Source organism: Danio rerio, chromosome 5, assembly GCF_052040795.2.
Source record: "Danio rerio strain M-AB ecotype USA chromosome 5, GRCz13ab, whole genome shotgun sequence".
Taxonomy (NCBI): Eukaryota; Metazoa; Chordata; class Actinopteri; order Cypriniformes; family Danionidae; genus Danio; species Danio rerio.
The window spans coordinates 72167501-72188278 of record NC_141025.1 but is presented as its reverse complement, the minus strand read 5'-3'; the positions used below and the strand labels follow the sequence as shown (position 1 = coordinate 72188278).

Genomic DNA, 20778 nt, shown 5'->3' with positions numbered 1-20778 from the left:
GTTTGCATATCTTTTTTTTTTGAGATTGTACATTAACCTGTAGTAGTTTATTAATGTCTACACCTACCACAACCTTAATCCTACCCCTTACAGTAACCTGTATTTAATTGATATGTAGACCTACGACAACCCTTAACCTACCCCTTACAGTAACCTATGTTTTATTGATGTCTACACCTAAGACAACCCTTAACCTACCCCTTACAGTAATCTATATTTTACTGACGTCTACACCTACGACAACCCTTAACCTACCCCTTACAGTAATCTGTATTTTATTGAGGTCTACACCAACGACAACCCTTAACCTACCCCTTACAGTAATCTGTATTTTACTGACGTCTACACCTACGACAACCCTTAACCTATCTCTTACAGTAACCTGTTTTATTGACGTCTAGACCTACGATAACCCTTAACCTACCCCTTACAGTAACCTATGTTTTATTGACGCATACACCTACGACAACCCTTAACCTACCCCTTACAGTAATCTGTGTTTGATTGACGTCTACACCTACGACAACCCTTAACCTACCCCTTACAGTAACCTATGTTTTATTGACGTCTACATCTACGACAACCCTTAACCTACCCCTTACAGTAATCTGTGTTTGATTGACGTCTACACCTACCACAACCCTTAACCTACCCCTTACAGTAACCTATGTTTTATTGACGTCTACACCTACGACAACCCTTAACCTACCCCTTACAGTAACCTATGTTTTATTGACGTCTACATCTACGACAACCCTTAACCTACCCCTTACAGTAATCTGTGTTTGATTGACGTCTACACCTACCACAACCCTTAACCTACCCCTTACAGTAACCTATGTTTTATTGACGTCTACATCTACGACAACCCTTAACCTACCCCTTACAGTAACCTATGTTTTATTGATGCATACACCTACGACAACCCTTAACCTACCCCTTACAGTAACCTATGTTTTATTGACGTCTACATCTACGACAACCCTTAACCTACCCCTTACAGTAATCTGTGTTTGATTGACGTCTACACCTACCACAACCCTTAACCTACCCCTTACAGTAACCTATGTTTTATTGACGTCTACATCTACGACAACCCTTAACCTACCCCTTACAGTAATCTGTGTTTGATTGACGTCTAGACCTACGACAACCCTTAACCTACCCCTTACAGTAACCTGTGTTTTATTGACGTCTTTACTTAAGACAACCCTTAGTTTACCCCTTACAGTAATCTGTTTTATTGACGTCTACACCTACGACAACCATTAACCTACTCCTAACAGTAATCTGTGTTTTGTTGACGTCTACACCTACGACAACCCTTAACCTACCCCTTACAGTAATCTGTATTTTACTGACGTCTACACCTACGACAACCCTTAACCTATCTCTTACAGTAACCTGTTTTATTGACGTCTAGACCTACGATAACCCTTAACCTACCCCTTACAGTAACCTATGTTTTATTGACGCATACACCTACGACAACCCTTAACCTACCCCTTACAGTAATCTGTGTTTGATTGACGTCTACACCTACGACAACCCTTAACCTACCCCTTACAGTAACCTATGTTTTATTGACGTCTACATCTACGACAACCCTTAAGCTACCCCTTACAGTAATCTGTGTTTGATTGACGTCTACACCTACCACAACCCTTAACCTACCCCTTACAGTAACCTATGTTTTATTGACGTCTACATCTACGACAACCCTTAACCTACCCCTTACAGTAATCTGTGTTTGATTGACGTCTAGACCTACGACAACCCTTAACCTACCCCTTACAGTAACCTGTGTTTTATTGACGTCTTTACTTAAGACAACCCTTAATTTACCCCTTACAGTAATCTGTTTTATTGACGTCTACACCTACGACAACCATTAACCTACTCCTAACAGTAATCTGTGTTTTGTTGACGTCTACACCTACGACAACCCTTAACCTACCCCTTACAGTAATCTGTATTTTACTGACGTCTACACCTACGACAACCCTTAACCTATCTCTTACAGTAACCTGTTTTATTGACGTCTAGACCTACGATAACCCTTAACCTACCCCTTACAGTAACCTATGTTTTACTGACGTCTACATCTACGACAACCCTTAACCTACCCCTTACAGTAATCTGTGTTTGATTGACGTCTAGACCTACGACAACCCTTAACCTACCCCTTACAGTAACCTGTGTTTTATTGACGTCTTTACTTAAGACAACCCTTAATTTACCCCTTACAGTAATCTGTTTTATTGACGTCTACACCTACGACAACCATTAACCTACTCCTAACAGTAATCTGTGTTTTGTTGACGTCTACACCTACGACAACCCTTAACCTACCCCTTACAGTAATCTGTATTTTACTGACGTCTACACCTACGACAACCCTTAACCTATCTCTTACAGTAACCTGTTTTATTGACGTCTAGACCTACGATAACCCTTAACCTACCCCTTACAGTAACCTATGTTTTATTGACGCATACACCTACGACAACCCTTAACCTACCCCTTACAGTAATCTGTGTTTGATTGACGCCTACACCTACGACAACCCTTAACCTACCCCTTACAGTAACCTATGTTTTATTGACGTCTACATCTACGACAACCCTTAAGCTACCCCTTACAGTAATCTGTGTTTGATTGACGTCTACACCTACCACAACCCTTAACCTACCCCTTACAGTAACCTATGTTTTATTGACGTCTACATCTACGACAACCCTTAAGCTACCCCTTACAGTAATCTGTGTTTGATTGACGTCTAGACCTACGACAACCCTTAACCTACCCCTTACAGTAACCTGTGTTTTATTGACGTCTTTACTTAAGACAACCCTTAATTTACCCCTTACAGTAATCTGTTTTATTGACGTTTACACCTACGACAACCATTAACCTACTCCTAACAGTAATCTGTGTTTTGTTGACGTCTACACCTACGACAACCCTTAACCTACCCCTTACAGTAGTCTGTGTTTTATTGACATCTACACCTATGACAACTCTTGACCTAACCCTCACAGTACTGAAAAACAGTATTTATTGTTGTACAGCATCACAAAAATGATGCTATATGTATGTGTACATTCTCAGAAGCCACGGCTGTAACTCTTCTAGCCGTAATCAAAATACTCGCACTGAAAGACCCTCTCACTTGGAAGCCTGGATTGTTTGTCCTGATACGTGTGTGGGTCTGTGAGTCTACAGCTGGATATTATTGCTTCATAGTGTTGTTACCTGTCCTGCGGGTTGTATTGAGAAGGCCTCCACCAGCTTCTCCAAGCCATAATGGGTGAGGATCGATGTGTTAAATATGAACTTTGAGTACTGAATGAGGTCTCCGTCGATGTAGAAGCTGTCAGGCATGAGCGGGTGCCAGTGGTAAAGTTGATTGAACTCCACTGAAATGCGGTTCTGGTACTGGAACTGTGAGTTGAAGAGCAGCGTGGGGTCAAAATGCAGCTTCAGCCGGTAACCGCTCAGATGCTGCACGTACTCCTCGATTACGATACGAATGGTCTCACCTTGAGTCAAGTCAACAGTTCACAGTTAAAATGGGGATAAAGTTCTTTCAAATCCTGCAGGTACAAGATTTTCAGTGTTTAAAGAAAAGTGGAAAGACTTTCTAATCTGAGACAATCTGCACCTATAATGATGAGCCTGGCGGTCTGGAAGAGCTGCTCATCACCCCAGGTTGGATGTTCTTGTTTCAGGATTTCACACACACGGTTGTGCTCACGAAGCCACAAGGTAGCGTACATGCCGAGCCCTGGCAGCAGCCCGAACACCTCCTGCCCGATGGCCAACTGCTGCTCTGGAGGGACTGATGGAGGGTAACTCATTTTGACCTGTGCATGCAGCACCGTCGGGGGGTAAATATCACCGTTGAGCACCTACAGAAAACCACAGAGAACAACACAAAACTGAGAGAATGTTTCAATACTTATTTTCACTATGAGGGGTCATTAAATAAATATAGTTGAGCTTGCAATTCATCAAGAATTCATCAGTATTTCCAGTAACATTTGTTTTTCTGGGAAAAGTCTTACCTCTTTTAGTTTGAGTGGAATAAAAGCAGTTTTAAATTTTTTAAAAGTAATTTTAAGCTTTTAAACAATAGGAGTGTCACGATTACCAGTGATCTAGCACTTGCAAGTCGCTGGAGAACTATAGGAATGGCTGACATGAAACTGACATTTCCATACAGTGTCGAGATCCTGAAGCGCAAGTGTTTTGAGACACTGCACCAAAGCATGATCCGAAACACCCGGGTCACAAGACTAAGGTGACTCAAAACACCCAGGTCACATGACTAAAGTATTTCAAAACATCAAGTAACGTTACTAAATGGATTTAAAACAACAGGTCAAGTGACTAAAGTGATTCATAGCAACGGTCATTTCAGAAGCATTTCGAGACCTCGCAAATCTGCGTTTGACAGACAGGGTTGGAAATTCAGTGGATATCATGGACCATGCATGTGCACAGAGTAACTGTGCTGCAAAAGTCTTAAGTTTGAATCCCAACATGTACAAACACTCATCCTGAAATCAAACCCATTCTCTCTGCATGCTAGTCAGGAACTCTCACCACTTCACTAAATCAACCTCAACTTGGGGTTTAATACCTCAATTTGCTTAACTATTTGTTAGCTGAAGCTGTTCCACAGCAATACCACGAGGTGTCACTTTAGAGACAAGTTTCGAAACGTTTTGCTTTTGCACATTTGCTTCCAGTTTCAACACATTTGTTTCAGTGTTTCATGAAGCCTCGCTTTGCCCACCATTAGAGAACTACACATCTACCAGCCTCTATATGAAATACAACTCCCAGAGGTTTTTGCACCAGTTCCTGAAATTAATTTTTAAATGCTCTGTTCTTGTAAATTGTTTTGTTTTAACATTGGTCTGACATCCGAATGAACACTTTGTGAATAAATATGTCTTCTTTTAGTCATAAAAAAATAAACATTGTTAAAATTCTTTAAGCCATAATTTAAACTTGGGCCATTTGCAGCAGAGTTATTCTGAGCTCATGCAAAGTCCACTAGGCTACATGAGACAGTTTTATTTTCGATCCTATCAGTCAAACGTAGATTTGCCAAATCTCAAATCACTTCTGAAATGGCCGATGCTTTAAGTCACTTTAGTCTTATGACCTGGGTGTTTCGAATCACTTTGATCACATGACCTGGGATTTTTAAATCACTTTAGTCACATGACCTGGTGTTTTGAATAACCTTAGTAACGTGACCTGGGTGTTTCTACACACTTTAGTTACATGAACTGAGTGTTTCGAATTATCTTGGTAACATGACCTGGGTGTTTCGAATCACTTTACTCAAGTAACCTAAGTGTTTCGAATTATCTTAGTCACATGACCTGGGTGTTTCGAATCACCTTACTCACATGAACTGGGTATTTCGAATCACCTTAGTCACATGAACTGGGTGTTTTAAATCACCTTAGTCACATTACCTGGGTGTTTTGAAACACTTTAGTCCCGTGACCTGATGTTTCGAAACACTTTAGTCATGTGACCTGGGTGTTCTAATCCCCTTAGTCACATTACCTGGTTGTTTTAAAACACTTTAGTCACATGATCTGATGTTTCGAAACACTTCAGTCACATGACCTGGGTGTTTCGAAACACTTTGGTCACGTGACCTGGTGTTTTGAAACATTCTAGTCACGTGACCTGGGTGTTTTGAAACACTTTAGTCACTTGACCTGATGTTTCGTAACACTTTAGTCATGTGACCTGGGTGTTTTGAATCACCTTAGTCACATGACCTGTGTGTTTTAAAATACTTTAGTCACATGACCTGGTGTTTTGAATCACTTTTGTCACATGACCTGATGTTTCGAATAATTTTAGTCACATGACCTGGTGTTTAGAATAATTTTAGTCACATGACCTCAGGTGCGTTCGACATGAAGCTCAGCTGCAGCCGGTGATCAACGAGATTAGCCGAGCGCAGGCGGGGGCGGAGTTGAAAACGGAGCAGTCAAGACGGACAGCTGGACACTTCGGGACTCAAAGTTGCTGCAGTCATGATGACCGATAACATGGCGTCATCATATTTTTTTGTTATTTTTGTTTATAACAACAAAACATTTACAAATAAAACAGAATACAGTTTCTACAAACTGTAGTTCCTTTTTAAACAATAAGAGAGAATTATGAATAAAATATATAACAAATGCATGAGAGAAATAAGAGGAAATGAGAGGTTAATATAAACATAAAAACGAACAGGTCTATTAAATACAAAGCAATAAGCATAAATTCTAGGAGTTAAACATCAACCTTTAGGCTAATACTTTTTGTTTGAATATGCTAAAAATGGGTTTACATATATGTACATTTATAGATATAAAAATTTCCAATGTAAAAAGCAAAACAAGGTGTTTTGATTAGGTCTTAATAAATGACATTATTTTGGATAATAAATGAATTTTCAAAAAAGCATTTTAATCCAAAAAGATTGTGTTGAAAAGAACAAAAGGTAAAATAAGTGAGCTATGTAGAAGTTTCCCAGAAAGAGCAGGTAGCCTTTAAACTGCTAGACAGGAAATACAATAGATATTTATATTATAATAATAAAACCATTTTATAAATATTTAATAAAATAGTTCTTTACTTTAATTTGTTTAGAGAGCTTTAGGGTGGCAGGATCAATGATGATGATTATTTTATTTTAAGTCTGTAAGACTTATTTAGGTTATTCACTAAAATATACACTAAAATATATCATTTAAATCGTTCATGGAGATGAATGCAGTAAATAGTCTGTACAAAAAAGTTAGAAATAAACCTTTGCAAACAAGCCAGCCTTTATAACTAGATTATTTAACAAAAGATGATTACTGCAGTAAATATTGTAGTCTTTTAATAAGCAAGATGTGTACAGGATAGAGAGAGTGTGAAAAGTGAATTGTTTGTTTTGAAACTTTTGAATCGGAATTTGTCCAATTATAAACCCGAAATACACGTGTTTGTTGTCATGTGGTGAACTCGGCCAATCGTGTGATATCGGTGTCGTCATCAAAGCTCCTGCAGTCGCTCTTCAGAAGCTGCGCGGTCTGAGTTTGCCGTCTGATCTCGGAGCGCTGTCGCGGTACTTTGATGCCACATGTGACAGTCACGTGGCGTCGGCGCAGCATCAATCCGGACAAGATTTCTAACCAGAATGCACCGCTTTAAGACAGATTTCGATCGATCTGCGCAGCGCTGCATGAAGTCGAACGCACCTCTCGTGTTTCAAATAATTCTGGTCACATGACATGGTGTTTAGAATAATTTTAGTCACATGACCGGAGTGTTTCGATTTCGAATCACCTTGTTCACATCACCTGGGTGTTTTGGATCATGTTTTGGTGCAGTGTTTCGAAACACTTGCGCTTCGGGATATCGTTTTACCGTTGTTTTGCTCCTGCCTGTTTCTGTATTGACCTTGCTTGTACGACCATCCCAAAATAAAGCTGCATTTGGATTTGGTGAGCTCTGACCCATTCATTACATGAAGGATGAGTAAATGACAGAATACCCTTCTCAAAGACTTTGGTTAGTGAACTAGTCACTAGTGTTTTTCCTGTTAATAGACTAAACAGTGAGGAGTATCTTAAATAACATCACTCAATTCTAAGCAAAACCACATGTTGAAACTATAATCACACCCACAATCCTGCGGCCACACTATGAGGTTATCTGCAGAAGGGAATACTTGCAGACAGCTGTGAAATGAAGCAACTGAAGACACAGGCTCTCATTCATAAAACACATGCAGAATCAACCAGTAATGGTTGTTTGGTTGTTTTATAGTGAAGCAACTGCAGAGGTGAAGCTCTATTAGAAGATGTTAGAAATTTGAATATGAGAGTCCTCTGTAATAGGATTAAATTTACATGTTTTTTAAATGACATACAGCTATAAAAAAATAAGAGAGAGACTTGTAAATTGTCCAGTTTCTCCGATTTGTTTTCATGGTGTAAAGTAACACATTACAAAGTTTTCCTAGGAATTGTAATTTACTGAGTAGTTTTAAAAATGTGTACTTTTACTTTCACTTGAGTATATTTTTAGTGCTGTATCAGTCATTTTACCTCACTATTTTCCTTCAACCTGCAGTCAGTACTTTATTTTTTCTTGTCTATGGGGATTGGCTAAAGTAGAAAAATCAGTCCAATCAAATTCCCTCTCCAAAAAAATACAAATTAAAACATATTGTATCACAATGATCAATTTCAAGACATATTTGGAAAGTGTCCAAGAAAATGTCCAAAATCTTTAAATGCAATGACCCAGAGACTGTTTAGATTGCACATCATTGATGAGAAGATGAAGGATGTTTACTTTATGATGACTAAAATCGCCAAATGGCCTTGAACAATAACTAAATTCTCTACATAATGTTACATTTTCAAATACACGCACAAATTGCATGTAACCTTTCACAATGTATTACTCGCTACCAAAAGTAACGCGTTACTGTATTCTAATTACATTTAAAATTTGTGTAATTTGATTACAGTTACTAAAGCCAGTTTAATTGTGTTACTTACAATACAATTATAGTTTTTAGAAGAAAAAACACTTCTTTTAAATTACATTTTTCGCTGCAACGTCAGTTAATAAGCATCTACTTTTAAAATGCTGAAGAACGTGAGCTGAAATGGTTGCTGTCAAGAGTGGCTGCTTCTTCAAGTGAAAATTCAGACATTACTTTAATTTCATTGAGTGTAAAAACAAAAGTATTACTGTGAAATGCAGTCTATGTCCAGTCTATAAATACAGTGTTTCTGCAGGTTTCATCAAGACTTTTTAGGACATTATTAAGATCATTATGAATAAAATTTTAGACTCATAAAGGGCTAAAGGCTAAGGAATTTTTCAAATGGCCCAGATGAAAAAGATGTTTTGATTTGCCCTTTCAAAAAAAATAAATATTATCATTTAATACATTTAATAATACAATAATATATTAATAATAATAAAAAATATTTTAAATATTGTAAAAACAAGCTAGCTCTACTTATACCATACACTTTTTTCCAACATAAACTTTCTTAAAAAAAAAAAGATTTAAAACTTTCAAAAACTAAATTATGCACAATCTGTCCAGGTCGGTGTCCTTAGCAGAAAATACATTGAGAACTTTTAAAGAAATGTTATTGTAAGGAAAATAATGAAACCATTATGATAAATAGTTATGATAATATGTTTTTATTGAGATGGATTGTTGATGATTGTATGGGTTTTGTCCATGATTAGGTAGCAACTTATGAACAAAGGAAAATTAAGACCTGTTTAAAAAAAGATTTAAGACCTACAACAAAATATTTCAGTTAATTTAAGACTTTTTCAGGCCTAAAATTTGGATTTGAAGATTTAAGACTTTTTAAGACCCTGCAGAAGCCTTGTAAATAACTTTTGACTGCTTTTACCTTGACCAGCAACTTGTTCACTTGAATAGAAAGCATTCTACGACACCAGCACCACAAAACATGGCAACCCAACTTAGCCTATTTTTTGTGCAGGATCGAGAGAGAAGGCATTATGCGCACACTTGCATTTCCTAGGGCACCGATCAGCTTCATACTTTGGAGTATACAAACATTTTGGTAGACTAATTACCTCAGACAAACACAGAACACCCAAACACTGCAGTGCTTTTTCATACTATGGATGTCAATGGTTACAGGTATGCAGTTTTCTTTGTTCATGTTAAAAGAGGCAAACAGGTTTGGAACAAGTGACTAATAAGAGAATTTTACGTTTTGGGTGAACTCTTTATGTCTTTTGAATAAGTCAAGCTGCTGTGATCAACCTATGTAATGTTTTTCAGTGAATATTAAATTACTGAAGGAGCTGCAGATTATTTTGTATTTTTTATAGTATTAAATAGTAGTATTTATAAGTATTTTCCAGTAGTAATTAGTCATTTTTAATTATAACTATTGTAACTATTACTTTTTTAAAGTAATTTGCACGACACTGTTCGCTACTCCTAAGTACTTTTAAAAGGGCTACTTTTTACTCTGTTGTAATATTTACAACAGAAACTTACTCTTGCACTACATATTTGGGCACGTAATGGTACTTTTACTTGAGTATGATTTTTCAGTACTCTTTCCACCACTGTGTGTTTTTAAGAAAAATTTTAACATTTGTTTTGATTATTTGTTTTCATCTGTTAAATGAGATCTGTTGGATCTTTTTAACATTCAATCATTGATTGAATCACTCAATTAATTAATCAATTCATCTTTAACAGTTCTTCAATTTAGATATTATGATTTCTTAACTTTTTTGTTAAAATATTGGTATTGCCTTGTCTACATTTGCATATAAGCTTGTCTGAAAATGACAGCTTTATGTCTCATATGTGTCATTTAATGGACAAAATGCTCTAAAGAACCATTTTATTTCAGGAAAAATATCTAAATAAATCACAATTAGATCAATTTAATAACTTTCCTAACAGATTTACTGTATTTATTAAGCGTGTGTTAAAATGGTTCTTTCATTCTGTTAAGATCTGGTATCATTTTCAAATAAAAATAATAGCATTTACAGCAATTTTCTAATTAAAAATCAGGTTTATTGGACCAAATATTGATTTCTTAACTTTTGAGCTTAAAACGTTGGTATTGTTTTATCTAATAATATGCAAAAATATGTCTGAAAACAGCACAATTCTGTCATTTCTCAATGTAAAATGCTTTGGAAGAAATGTCATCTGTAGTTTACAGAATAAAGCAAAAGCTGTGTTGTACTCAAACACATAACTATACATTTTAAATCTAGAGAAGCAAAATTTCCAGATGGTCCCTCTATTGTTTTATTATTATTATTTTTAAATATTTTATTTTTATTTTTATTATTTTTCATGAATGAGATGATCATGAACAGAATGGTGTTTGACATTTAACTGGAGCAAAGCTCGGCCTAGCATGACTTATGTCTAAACTTATGACTCTGAGCTGCTTAGCAGTACCTGGTACTTCAGCTTCCCGTCTTTGTGCAACCGCAGTTCCAGCTGGCGATCAAGAGAATCTCCATAAATGTGTCCAGCATCCACCTACATTTCAATATCGAATCAAAAATTATGTTTAAATGCACTCAAGATGACAGTAAACAGAACTTTATTATGCAAAGCTAATGCTGTTTAGAAATGAATGTTTCGTTTTCAGTGCATATGAGCAGATTAACATGCCAATAAGTATCAGAAATTCTGTTTTACTTGTTTACGTGCAAATCAATTACTTACGAATGGAGGTAAACAGTGTATGTTATTAAAAAAACCTTAAAATGTGCTACTCACTCCGTGACCCAGACCTTTTGTGAACCCGAGCCCCACACGGTTGTGAGTCTTGAAAAACTGGTGTGTGAAGTGCTGAGCGAAAAATGCAAACATCAAATTCGTTCCCTGAGGGTCCAGTCTGAAGTTCCGCCTTAACATGAATTTCTCAACCAGAAGTTTAGGGTCTGGAAGCTTAATTTTTCCTGCAGAGACACATGGAATGATTTTAGAACAGCCTCACGAGGTTTTCTGGAAGAATTTTAATAATGCTTCATATGAGACAGCAAAACAAAAAGTGCAGTTTCAGATAATGTGTCCTTCAGAAGGAAGAAGCTACACTGATCTGGAGTAAACTGAGGTGAACTCTATCTCTTACCTTTGGTTCCCATTGGTGTAGGACAGTCGTTAGGGACCGGCGGTAGGATTCTGGTGTAGTAGGTGATGTTGGAATAAGCCTCCCAGTTCAAGTAATCATATCTGGAATTGTATGTCGGAGGACTGGGGATTAAGTTGGCTCTTACTGTGAAAGGGGAAGATAAATCAAAACACCATCAGACAAAATAATTCCCAAGAAAACACAAAGATTTTTTCATATCAACCCAGTCTCATTATCGATTTGTACCCCTATATAAATTTCTGGAAAGCGCAAAATATATACCAGGAGGTACGTTTTTTTGCAGTTTTTGCATCCGCACCTGCTCTTCTCGCATAATTCCACCAGAAGCCGGTGTTGACTGACTGACCGATGCTCCCACCCACCCCCTTCCCTAAACCCAACCAATAGTGTTTTCAAAAGCCCCAATTAACCAGTGCCCACCCCCTTCACTAAACCTAACTGACAATGTTTTCAAAAGCAATCCAGAAAAAGAAAAGCCATCATAGCCCCCTGATTTTTACACATTTTCAGATCTTACCATGTTGAAGAAACCCTACACCTCCCCTTCTTCCACCTTAATCTAGAATGGGTGGCACTGTGGTCCAGTGACTAGCACTGTTGCCTCATAGTAAGAATAGCATAGGCGTTGGGTCCTCGCTGGGCCATCTGGGATTTCTGTGCAGAGTTTGTATGCTCTCTTCGTGTCTGCGTGGGTTTCCCCCGGTTTCCTACCACCGTCGAAATATGCTGTTTATTATAGGCAAAATAAGCCTAAATCTTTTTTTTTGGTCTTACTCTCAGGAGGTTTACCTTAGCCTCAGAAGAGAGAGAGTTTTAAGATTGACCTGAGCTAAATCTCCCCTCGCCTGGGCCTGAGGATCCCTTGAGCTCAGAGCTCTCTCTTGGGACAGCAGGCCAAACAAGCTATGCAAAAATCATAAGCTAGTGTGAATTCTTGAAATGTACAAGACTTTCTGGCAGACAACTCTTGAAGTCCACCAACAACACAAGATCTTGAAGCAAGTTGTGGTTTTGATGGCAAAACACCACTTCTCCCTTTCTCTTTTGCAAATTCTACAAATGTTTGCTTGGGTGATTTTGAACAAGATCTAAATCTCTTGATGAAATGCCTCTGGCACCAGTTCATATGCTCTCAAAACTACAGCCTGTACAGTGTCACAATCCAATGATTCCTCTATTGACAAAGCAGAGCACACCTCTTGAGCTTTGCCACAAAAAGTTACATTGTAACTAAAGTTACCACGTGTCTTTTGGCCAACTCAATTTTGCAGCAACACAATCAAAGGAAACAAAATAACATTAAACCTCAGCTTCAAATGAGGTACCAACTTACCATATTTACCAATCTCAAATTCAGGCCAGATTACTTGAAGGAGATGTATATCGAGGATGTAGAACTGGTTTATTTTGCAAGGTTCTAACCTCAAGATCTAGCTTGTGCAGTTTAATATCTCCATCTACCTCCATTTCAAAAGCTTTCAAATAAAGAAGTTGAGTATTGCACTCTTGATGCTTTAGAGCAGTGGTTCTCAAACTGTGGTACGTGTGCCACAAGTGGTACGCAGGCTTCATTTAGTGGTACGCGGAGGAATGAAATATGTCATGTACATGCTACACACATTTCAAAACTTATCAAAAATGATGGATATAATATGCCATATATGACATATAGCCTATATTTCTGAGGTAATCTGCCACGTTTTTTTAACTGTGCAGAGTGGTAGCTGCTTTGGGCCCACTATGCTACTGTATTCAATACTGCTCATTTTGGTGGTTCTTGGAGAAACTATTTTTTCTGAGGTGGTACTTGATGAAAAAAGTTTGAGAACCACTGCTTTACAGCAAAGGTCTCAAACTCAATTCCAAGAGGGCCGCAGCTCTGCAGTTTTGCTTCAACCCTATCAAACACAGCTGATCCAAATAATCAAGGTGTTCAAAAGAGTCATGAACAGCTTCATTATTTGGATCAGCTGTGCTTGATCAGGATTGGAGCAAAACTGTGCAGAGCTGCGGCCTTCCAGGAATTGAGCTTAATACCTATGCTTTAGAGTAGGGGTCACCAAACTTGTTCCTGGAGGACTGTTGTCCTGCAGATTTTAGCCCCAACCCTAATCAAATGCACCTGATCAAGCTAATCAAGGTCTTACTAGGTATACTTGAAACACTCAGGCAGGTGTGTTGAGGCAAGTTGGAGCTAAACCCTAAAGGGGCTTGCTTTAGAGCAAGATCCAGTGCTTTCAACTTGATCGCTACAGCGGGATCTACATGGAAGACGATCCTCTGGCCCCCCTGCCCACCACACTTTATATGTCTCTCTTATTTAACACATAAGGATCAGTTCATGGATCGCTTTGTTAAAGAGTTGATGATCTGAATTAGGTGTGCTAGGTTAGGAAGACATACATAAAGTGCAGGGCGAAGGAGCCTGAGGACTGAAATTGAGGACCATTGGACTATCTGCCAAATTGGTCTCAAATAAGGCATCAGCTTCAATCTGAATATCATCCTCACCCTAAACAGAGCATTCAGGTAATAAACTTGCCTGTACAAGTTTTTTTGTACAACTCGTATTTTGTCTACATTTTCTTGTCTTCTTCGGGCACTGAAATGTTAAAGAATTCTGCAATTAAAGTCAGATCCTTGTTTCTACACCAGTCAAATACTTCTAATGTTGGCGATAAAGTAAACATGACCAAATCAAACTCTATTTTCACTAGGATGAAGTCTCCTCTCTTACATAAAGTTCAAATGAGCCAAGCAAAATATAGATAAGAAAACACTCACCACACCCACAGAAGAAGTGTTTCCAAGGGCCTTTAGATGAGCCCCTAATGTTACCTATTTCTATGAGTTTGGAGGAAAGTTTTTATGGAGGTTTTTATCCCTGTCCCAGCCAGTATTCACCAAACAAGATTTAAGAAGTTGACCTCTTTAATCACTCTGATTCTTCAAAATAAATTAAAACACGGACCAGGCCAAACAGAATAAATCTAAATGTTGGCAGGAGCAAACTAACTTACCTCAATAAAAGAAAATCAAATAAACACCATAGGCTTACCTCATTTCCTAACTAGCCATAAACAGGAGAAAACACTTATCAAAGAAAAATGACACCCTCCGTTCTACAGTCTCCAAACGCCTAACAAAAGAATTTTAAAAAGTTCATTCATTCATTCATTTTCTTGTCGGCTTAGTCCCTTTATTAATCCGGGGTCGCCACAGCGGAGTGAACAGCCAACTTATCAAGCAAGTTTTTATGCAGCGGATGCCCTTACAGCTGCAACCCATCTCTGGGAAACATCCACACACACATTCACACACACACTCATACACCACAGACAATTTAGCCTACGCAATTCACCTGTACCGCATGTCTTTGGACTGTGGGGGAAACCGGAGCACCCGGAGGAAACCCACGCGAAGGCAGGGAGAACATGTAAACTCCATACAGAAACGCCAACTGAGCCGAGGTTCGAACCAGCAACCCAGCGACCTTCTTGCTGTGAGGCGACAGTAGCCACTGCCTCGCAATTAACTAAAGTCAAAATCAGAAATCTGTTCAGGTCTTGCAAAATCCAGTGTTTTAAGGTATCAACAATAAAGTAGTGAAGGTCGACTGCAAGCAAATCGTTCTTTTTAACTGGATCTTCTAAGTGAACTGCTTGAACCAGCTCACCAAATCGAACTGAATTGTTTGAAACGGTTTGTTATCTCCAGTAAGCACTTATCCACATATTACTTACATTTTAAAATGCCTGATACCCTCTTTGATTTGAAATAAACCAATTTCTGGAGTCATTCAGTTATTGGAACAGTATACGGAGATCAGATCGCACAAAAAATTTACTATGTATTTCTAAAGAGCTGCATCAACAGTAATCATAAAAACGAAAAAGAGCCACACGATTATACAGGTAGACTTGTTCTGAGCTAACATACTCTCCATTACACTTTCCTGGAACAATACCTCCGGATATTCAGTAACTTGGCTCGCACAGGGAAATGTTTTGGCCCGCAGCAGTGTGCAGGACATGAGGAATTTGAGGGCCTCTTACAGAGTACAGGAGCGCTGCCATGGCAACCGGCGACTGGGCTCACTGAAATGAGTTCAGATTGAAATGATAGCCTCCTATGGCCCTGGTGTATCTTGCTATTACATTTAAACTGGATAAAACTGTACAGGAAAACATTACAAGCGCCAACTGGGAGGAAATGATAAAAAAGGGGCTGTACATAAAAAAAGGGGCACTCAAAACAGCAGTGGCTGAGAAAATAAAGGAAAGGATGCTGTGTAAAAGGAGACTCCCTTTACAAGAACATAAAAAAACCCAGAACAAAGACATTTACACATGCTTATTTTCTCTGACAAACACTGATGCATCAGAAAAAAAACCTCTCAGTGATACCATGACCATTACAATACCTCTCGACTACATCCAAGCCATTTAGATTATAAATAGCATTGCCAAAGCAAACAAAACAGACAATATCTTATCTCCAAAAGTCAGAATTTCTGTCTATGCCGCATGTGTGGTCTTGAAGTAGATACTCAGCCAACGACTTCAGTGTCTGTGCGCTGATAAAACATTTATGTTTACACTTGAGTGAAAGTATTCTCCTCTTTCTCTGACACTGGACTTGAAGACCAAGTTTAAGCAGTTTCTGTTGGAAAGCGCCTTTTAAGGCTGCTCAGATGCCATGATATATACACGTACCCATTTTATTCTGTCTGCAAGTCTGCTCTTGTCACACAGCATCCAGGAGGAAAAACATTTCGAACCCAAGTTGGTTCATTAAATTCAAATTACATTGGACGCCAATCAGTTATTGATATAGTTGGCTGAATTTTAGATTTAATGAGCTATTAGTGTAGTATGTATGACCAAATCATTGAAGACGATGTAGTTTGGTTTTTACATTACAATTTTTGTATGCTGCATTCTTTCATATTAGTTTTTTTCTGCACTGATTTTCCAATTCGGGCGAGGCAGTGGCGCAGTAGGTAGTGCTGTTGCCTCACAGCAAGAAGGTCGCTGGGTCGCTGGTTCGAAACTCGGCTCAGTTGGCGTTTTTTGTGTGGAGTTTGCATGTTCTCCCTGCCTTTGTGTGGGTTTCCTCCGGGTGCTCCGGTTTCCCCCACAGTCCAAAGACATGCAGTACAGGTGAATTGGGTAGGTTAAATTGTCCGTAGTGTATGAGTGTGCGTGTGAATTTGTGTGTAAATGTTTCCCAGAGTTGCGGCTGGAAGGGCATCAGCTGCGTAAAAAACTTGCTGGATAAGTTGACGGTTCATTCCGCTGTGGCGACCCTGGATTAATAAAGGGACTAAGCCAACAAGAAAATGAATGAATAAATGAATGAATGATTTTCCAATCCAGACTCATTGCGGATACGTACCTGGGTCTACATTTTTGAGGACATCGAAATACGTAACTGGAGTTACGTCTGCTTGCAGTTTTTGCAAGTTCATAAAAGGCCGGTGTGTATGCTTTTTGATGATTTCTCTTGGGCATCCTCTACTTGCAAAAATTTACCAGAGGGCACAATCAAAGTCCCTTTAAGGCAAGTAATTTCACTCTGGCGCCATCTTTGAAATGTCTTTCGGGCAGTTTGCTCAGGCATTCTGTTTGAATGGGGAAACATCAAATTCTCTAAAACTACTTGCTAAGCTTAAGATTACATTTCATATTACGAATAGCCAATAAAATTAAACAACAGCTATCTATTTAGTTTCATATGTATATGTTCGTATCACACTAAATCTGCAGAAACTCATGTTTGAAACTCATATCCCCTCTCCTTGAGAATTGTCATTCTATAGCCATCGCTTTATTCACAATATAGTGATCGCTAATTTTCTTCTGTACTAGAAGGCGGTGCTTCATTCCCCATATTGGCAGCTACACTTTCCCACCACAGACTCGTTCTGCAAATACAGTCTCGCTTACGTTTCTGGAGACTGTGAGTTATGTAGCTGGAGGTACATATGGCTGCAGTTCATTTTTTTAAGTGAACGCTACGCGGTGGTATGACGCCACTCTTTTTGGCGCTTACTGGCTGACCGCTTATCTCCGTTTGGAGGGCTTTCCCGCCGCAACCAGTTTGTCTGGTTACTTCGTTGTGTCTGTTGGCGGACTTGAGATGCAGAGACGAGTTGACCACGATGACAACGACAACTGGGTTCGAGTCCGGGGAAGATCGGGTTCAGAAATCAGGTAAAAAAAAAAGAATCCAAAAAAAATAATAAAATGAAAGCGTGAACAACAGGGTGAAAATGTGGTAAAATCCAAAAACGTGGTAAAAATCAGACGAGGGCATTTTTTTTCTGGACGACTTTTGTAAACTGTTGGTAGGGTTTAGGGTAGTAAGCGGGTGGGCGGGTCAATCGGTAAAATTGGTTGGGTTTAGGGAAGGAGGAGGGTGGGTCAGTCGATTGGCTGGTCACCCAGTCAATCATTCAGTCATCCAGTTGGTGGACAGCGGCCTCTGGTTGGTTAATGTGAGAACAGCGTGGGTGCGAACGGCACTTGCAAGAGGCATTTGAGATGTGAAAAAGCGGACACATCGCCTCTCGTGGATTCGCGAAAACAAAAAACTGCAACAATATGTACCTCCCAGGACGTATTTCGCTCTCTCCAGAAATGTCCACAGGACTACATTTTCGGAATGAGCCTGGTTTGACTTTTTTCCCATTCAAAAGTTTTTGAGTAACATGTCTTGTGTATTCTATAGTCTTTGGCTCAATATACACTTCAGCCGACCAGGCCAGCTTGCTGTTGACTGACTGACCGAATGACTAACCCCTTACCTAAACCCAACCGATAATGTTTAAAAAGCAATCTATAAAAAAAAAGCCTTCATGGCCACCTGATTTCACCACATTTTCGGCCAGATGTTTATTTATTTATTTATTAATTTACCTCTGGCTACATAAATTGTGTTCTCCAAAAATGTAGACAGGGGTACCTATCCACAATGAGTCTGTGTTGGATTTTCATTGAGAATCTCATCAGCCATTTCTGATCACTATTTATTCTGATTATCAAATGATGTACATTTTACATTTACATTTAGTCATTTAGCAGACGCTTTTATCCAAAGCGACTTACAAATGATATATGGTGTTATTCAACATAGGCTCATTCTAATCACATAGCCCTACATACATTTTTGGAAACCATGAATTATGTAGCCAGAAGTACGTATGGCTGCATTTAATTTCTTAAATGAACGCTACGGGGCGGTATGACGCTGTTCCTTCTCGCACTTATCAGCTGACCGCTTTCGTCCGTATGGACAGCTTTCCAGCTGCTACCAGTTTGTTCAGTTAGCTCACCATGTAATTCGGTGGACTTAAGATGCAGAGAGGAGATGAACATGACGATGGGGTTTGAGTCTAGTGAAGAACGATTTCAAAAAGCAATGAAGTCACTATTATATAAATTATATCTATAAGCATCCTGGATAATAATATGTAATAAATGATTAATTACTGTCAGAGCTAATGAGATTTCCTTGTGAAATGTTAGAATTATGATTTCACTGCAGTATTACACCACACTTTGAGTGTATATATAAGTACCGTTTTTGTTTACTTTTGGTATCTGATAAAGTATTTGCACCCAAAAGCAATGACGCACGACGTAAGACTTCACAAGTAGATTCATACGCTTCAAATTGTCAATTTTAAATAAAGGATGCAGAAAAGACAAACTTTTTGTGGTGGTGAGACTGAAGTCATGCAAACCTGGTGTGGTTAATTTACAGACTAGCTTTAGACTGAAGAGTATTCAAAAATATTATAAATAAGTATTCAAAATCATGATGGACAAACATGCGGGTGATACTATACCTGTGTGAACATTTGGCATTTCAAGGAGTTATGGGGAAAAAAAACTCTTTATAAACGGCAATTCTTTCAGATTCAGCAAAACAAACCTGTGAGCACTTTCCGCATGAGCCAATCCCTGAGGAACGACCTGTTGATGAGGTCCCATAACCAGTCAAAGTGAGTGAGGATGTAGTGGACAACATTCGGACTGGGCTTCAGGAGTCGATAGACCCGCGTCCAGAGCTCAGCTGACGAGGAGAGACATAAAAAATAAACACAATTATTTAAATTATGCCAGAGACAACTGTGTGAGAATCTGAATTTGGAACTATACATGTCTAACACACCTCACACTTGCATACAAATTAAATCAACACTAACGAAATCTTCAAAGTAACACTTTAGTTTAAGAAACACTTCACAGCATTTACTACTGGCTTATTACCAGCCTATAGAACTTACAAAGTAGGATTTTATATCCCTATTTAATACCCAAATCCTATTTGATGCATATAAAAAAAAACAACTACTACATTACTAACTATTATTAAGCAACTAATTAGTAGTTTACTGAGCTAAAAGTCTTAGTAAACAGTTTGTTAATAGCGTGAGTTGTACATTGAAATAAAGTCAGACCAATATTACAGAAAACAAAGCTCTTTTATAACACAGGCCTCATAGTTTGGGAAACTTTTACACAGTTATACTAACACTATCACATACGGGAAGTAGAAAATTCACTGAAGCTTTGCCCACAGCCTTTTAATATGCCAGATCACTTGTACAAAAAAAAAACAAACAAAAAAAAAAAAAACAGTTGAGAGCGAGAGACAGGAAGTAGAAACGGAAAAGGAGACAGACAGTAGGGCTGGCCGATACAGACAGGGGGTTATGGGAGAATAAAAACTGGTCCTATGCCTTTCTCTCAACCCAAAAAAATTGACTTTCCCAGATGTTGGACTACGTCTGAAAACTTAAAGACCATATGTGATAGTTTATTGTTCTGTTTAAATCATTCAGCCATCTAACCAGAGATTTATATCTTAACATAATGTGGATTTAAATGTACAACATTAAAACGCAGGAAATGTTAGCTTTCATTTTTCAGTGTTAAACCTTATTATTACTGTAGCGCATTAGTGAATGATTGTATTTTGCCATTAATCTGTAAGAAAGTACCATATAAGGACCAATCCCAATCCTATTTTATAACCTCTTCCCCATTGG

General features: G+C 38.4%; 1 protein-coding gene across 5 annotated transcripts in view; it reads right to left on the bottom strand.

Annotated features, from left to right (window-relative positions):
* ptgs1 (prostaglandin-endoperoxide synthase 1) overlaps positions 1–20778 on the bottom strand; it is a 42445-nt gene that overhangs the window by 7377 nt on the left and 14290 nt on the right. For 2 of the 5 annotated variants that reach the window (XM_087251183.1, NM_153656.2), the window contains 6 exon segments: positions 19659–19799; positions 11700–11843; positions 11345–11526; positions 11018–11101; positions 3665–3911; positions 3256–3542 (listed from right to left, as the gene is read on the bottom strand). In XM_087251183.1, the coding sequence (XP_087107309.1) occupies positions 3256–3542; positions 3665–3911; positions 11018–11101; positions 11345–11526; positions 11700–11843; positions 19659–19799 (1085 nt within the window). 5 annotated transcript variants of the gene reach the window in all.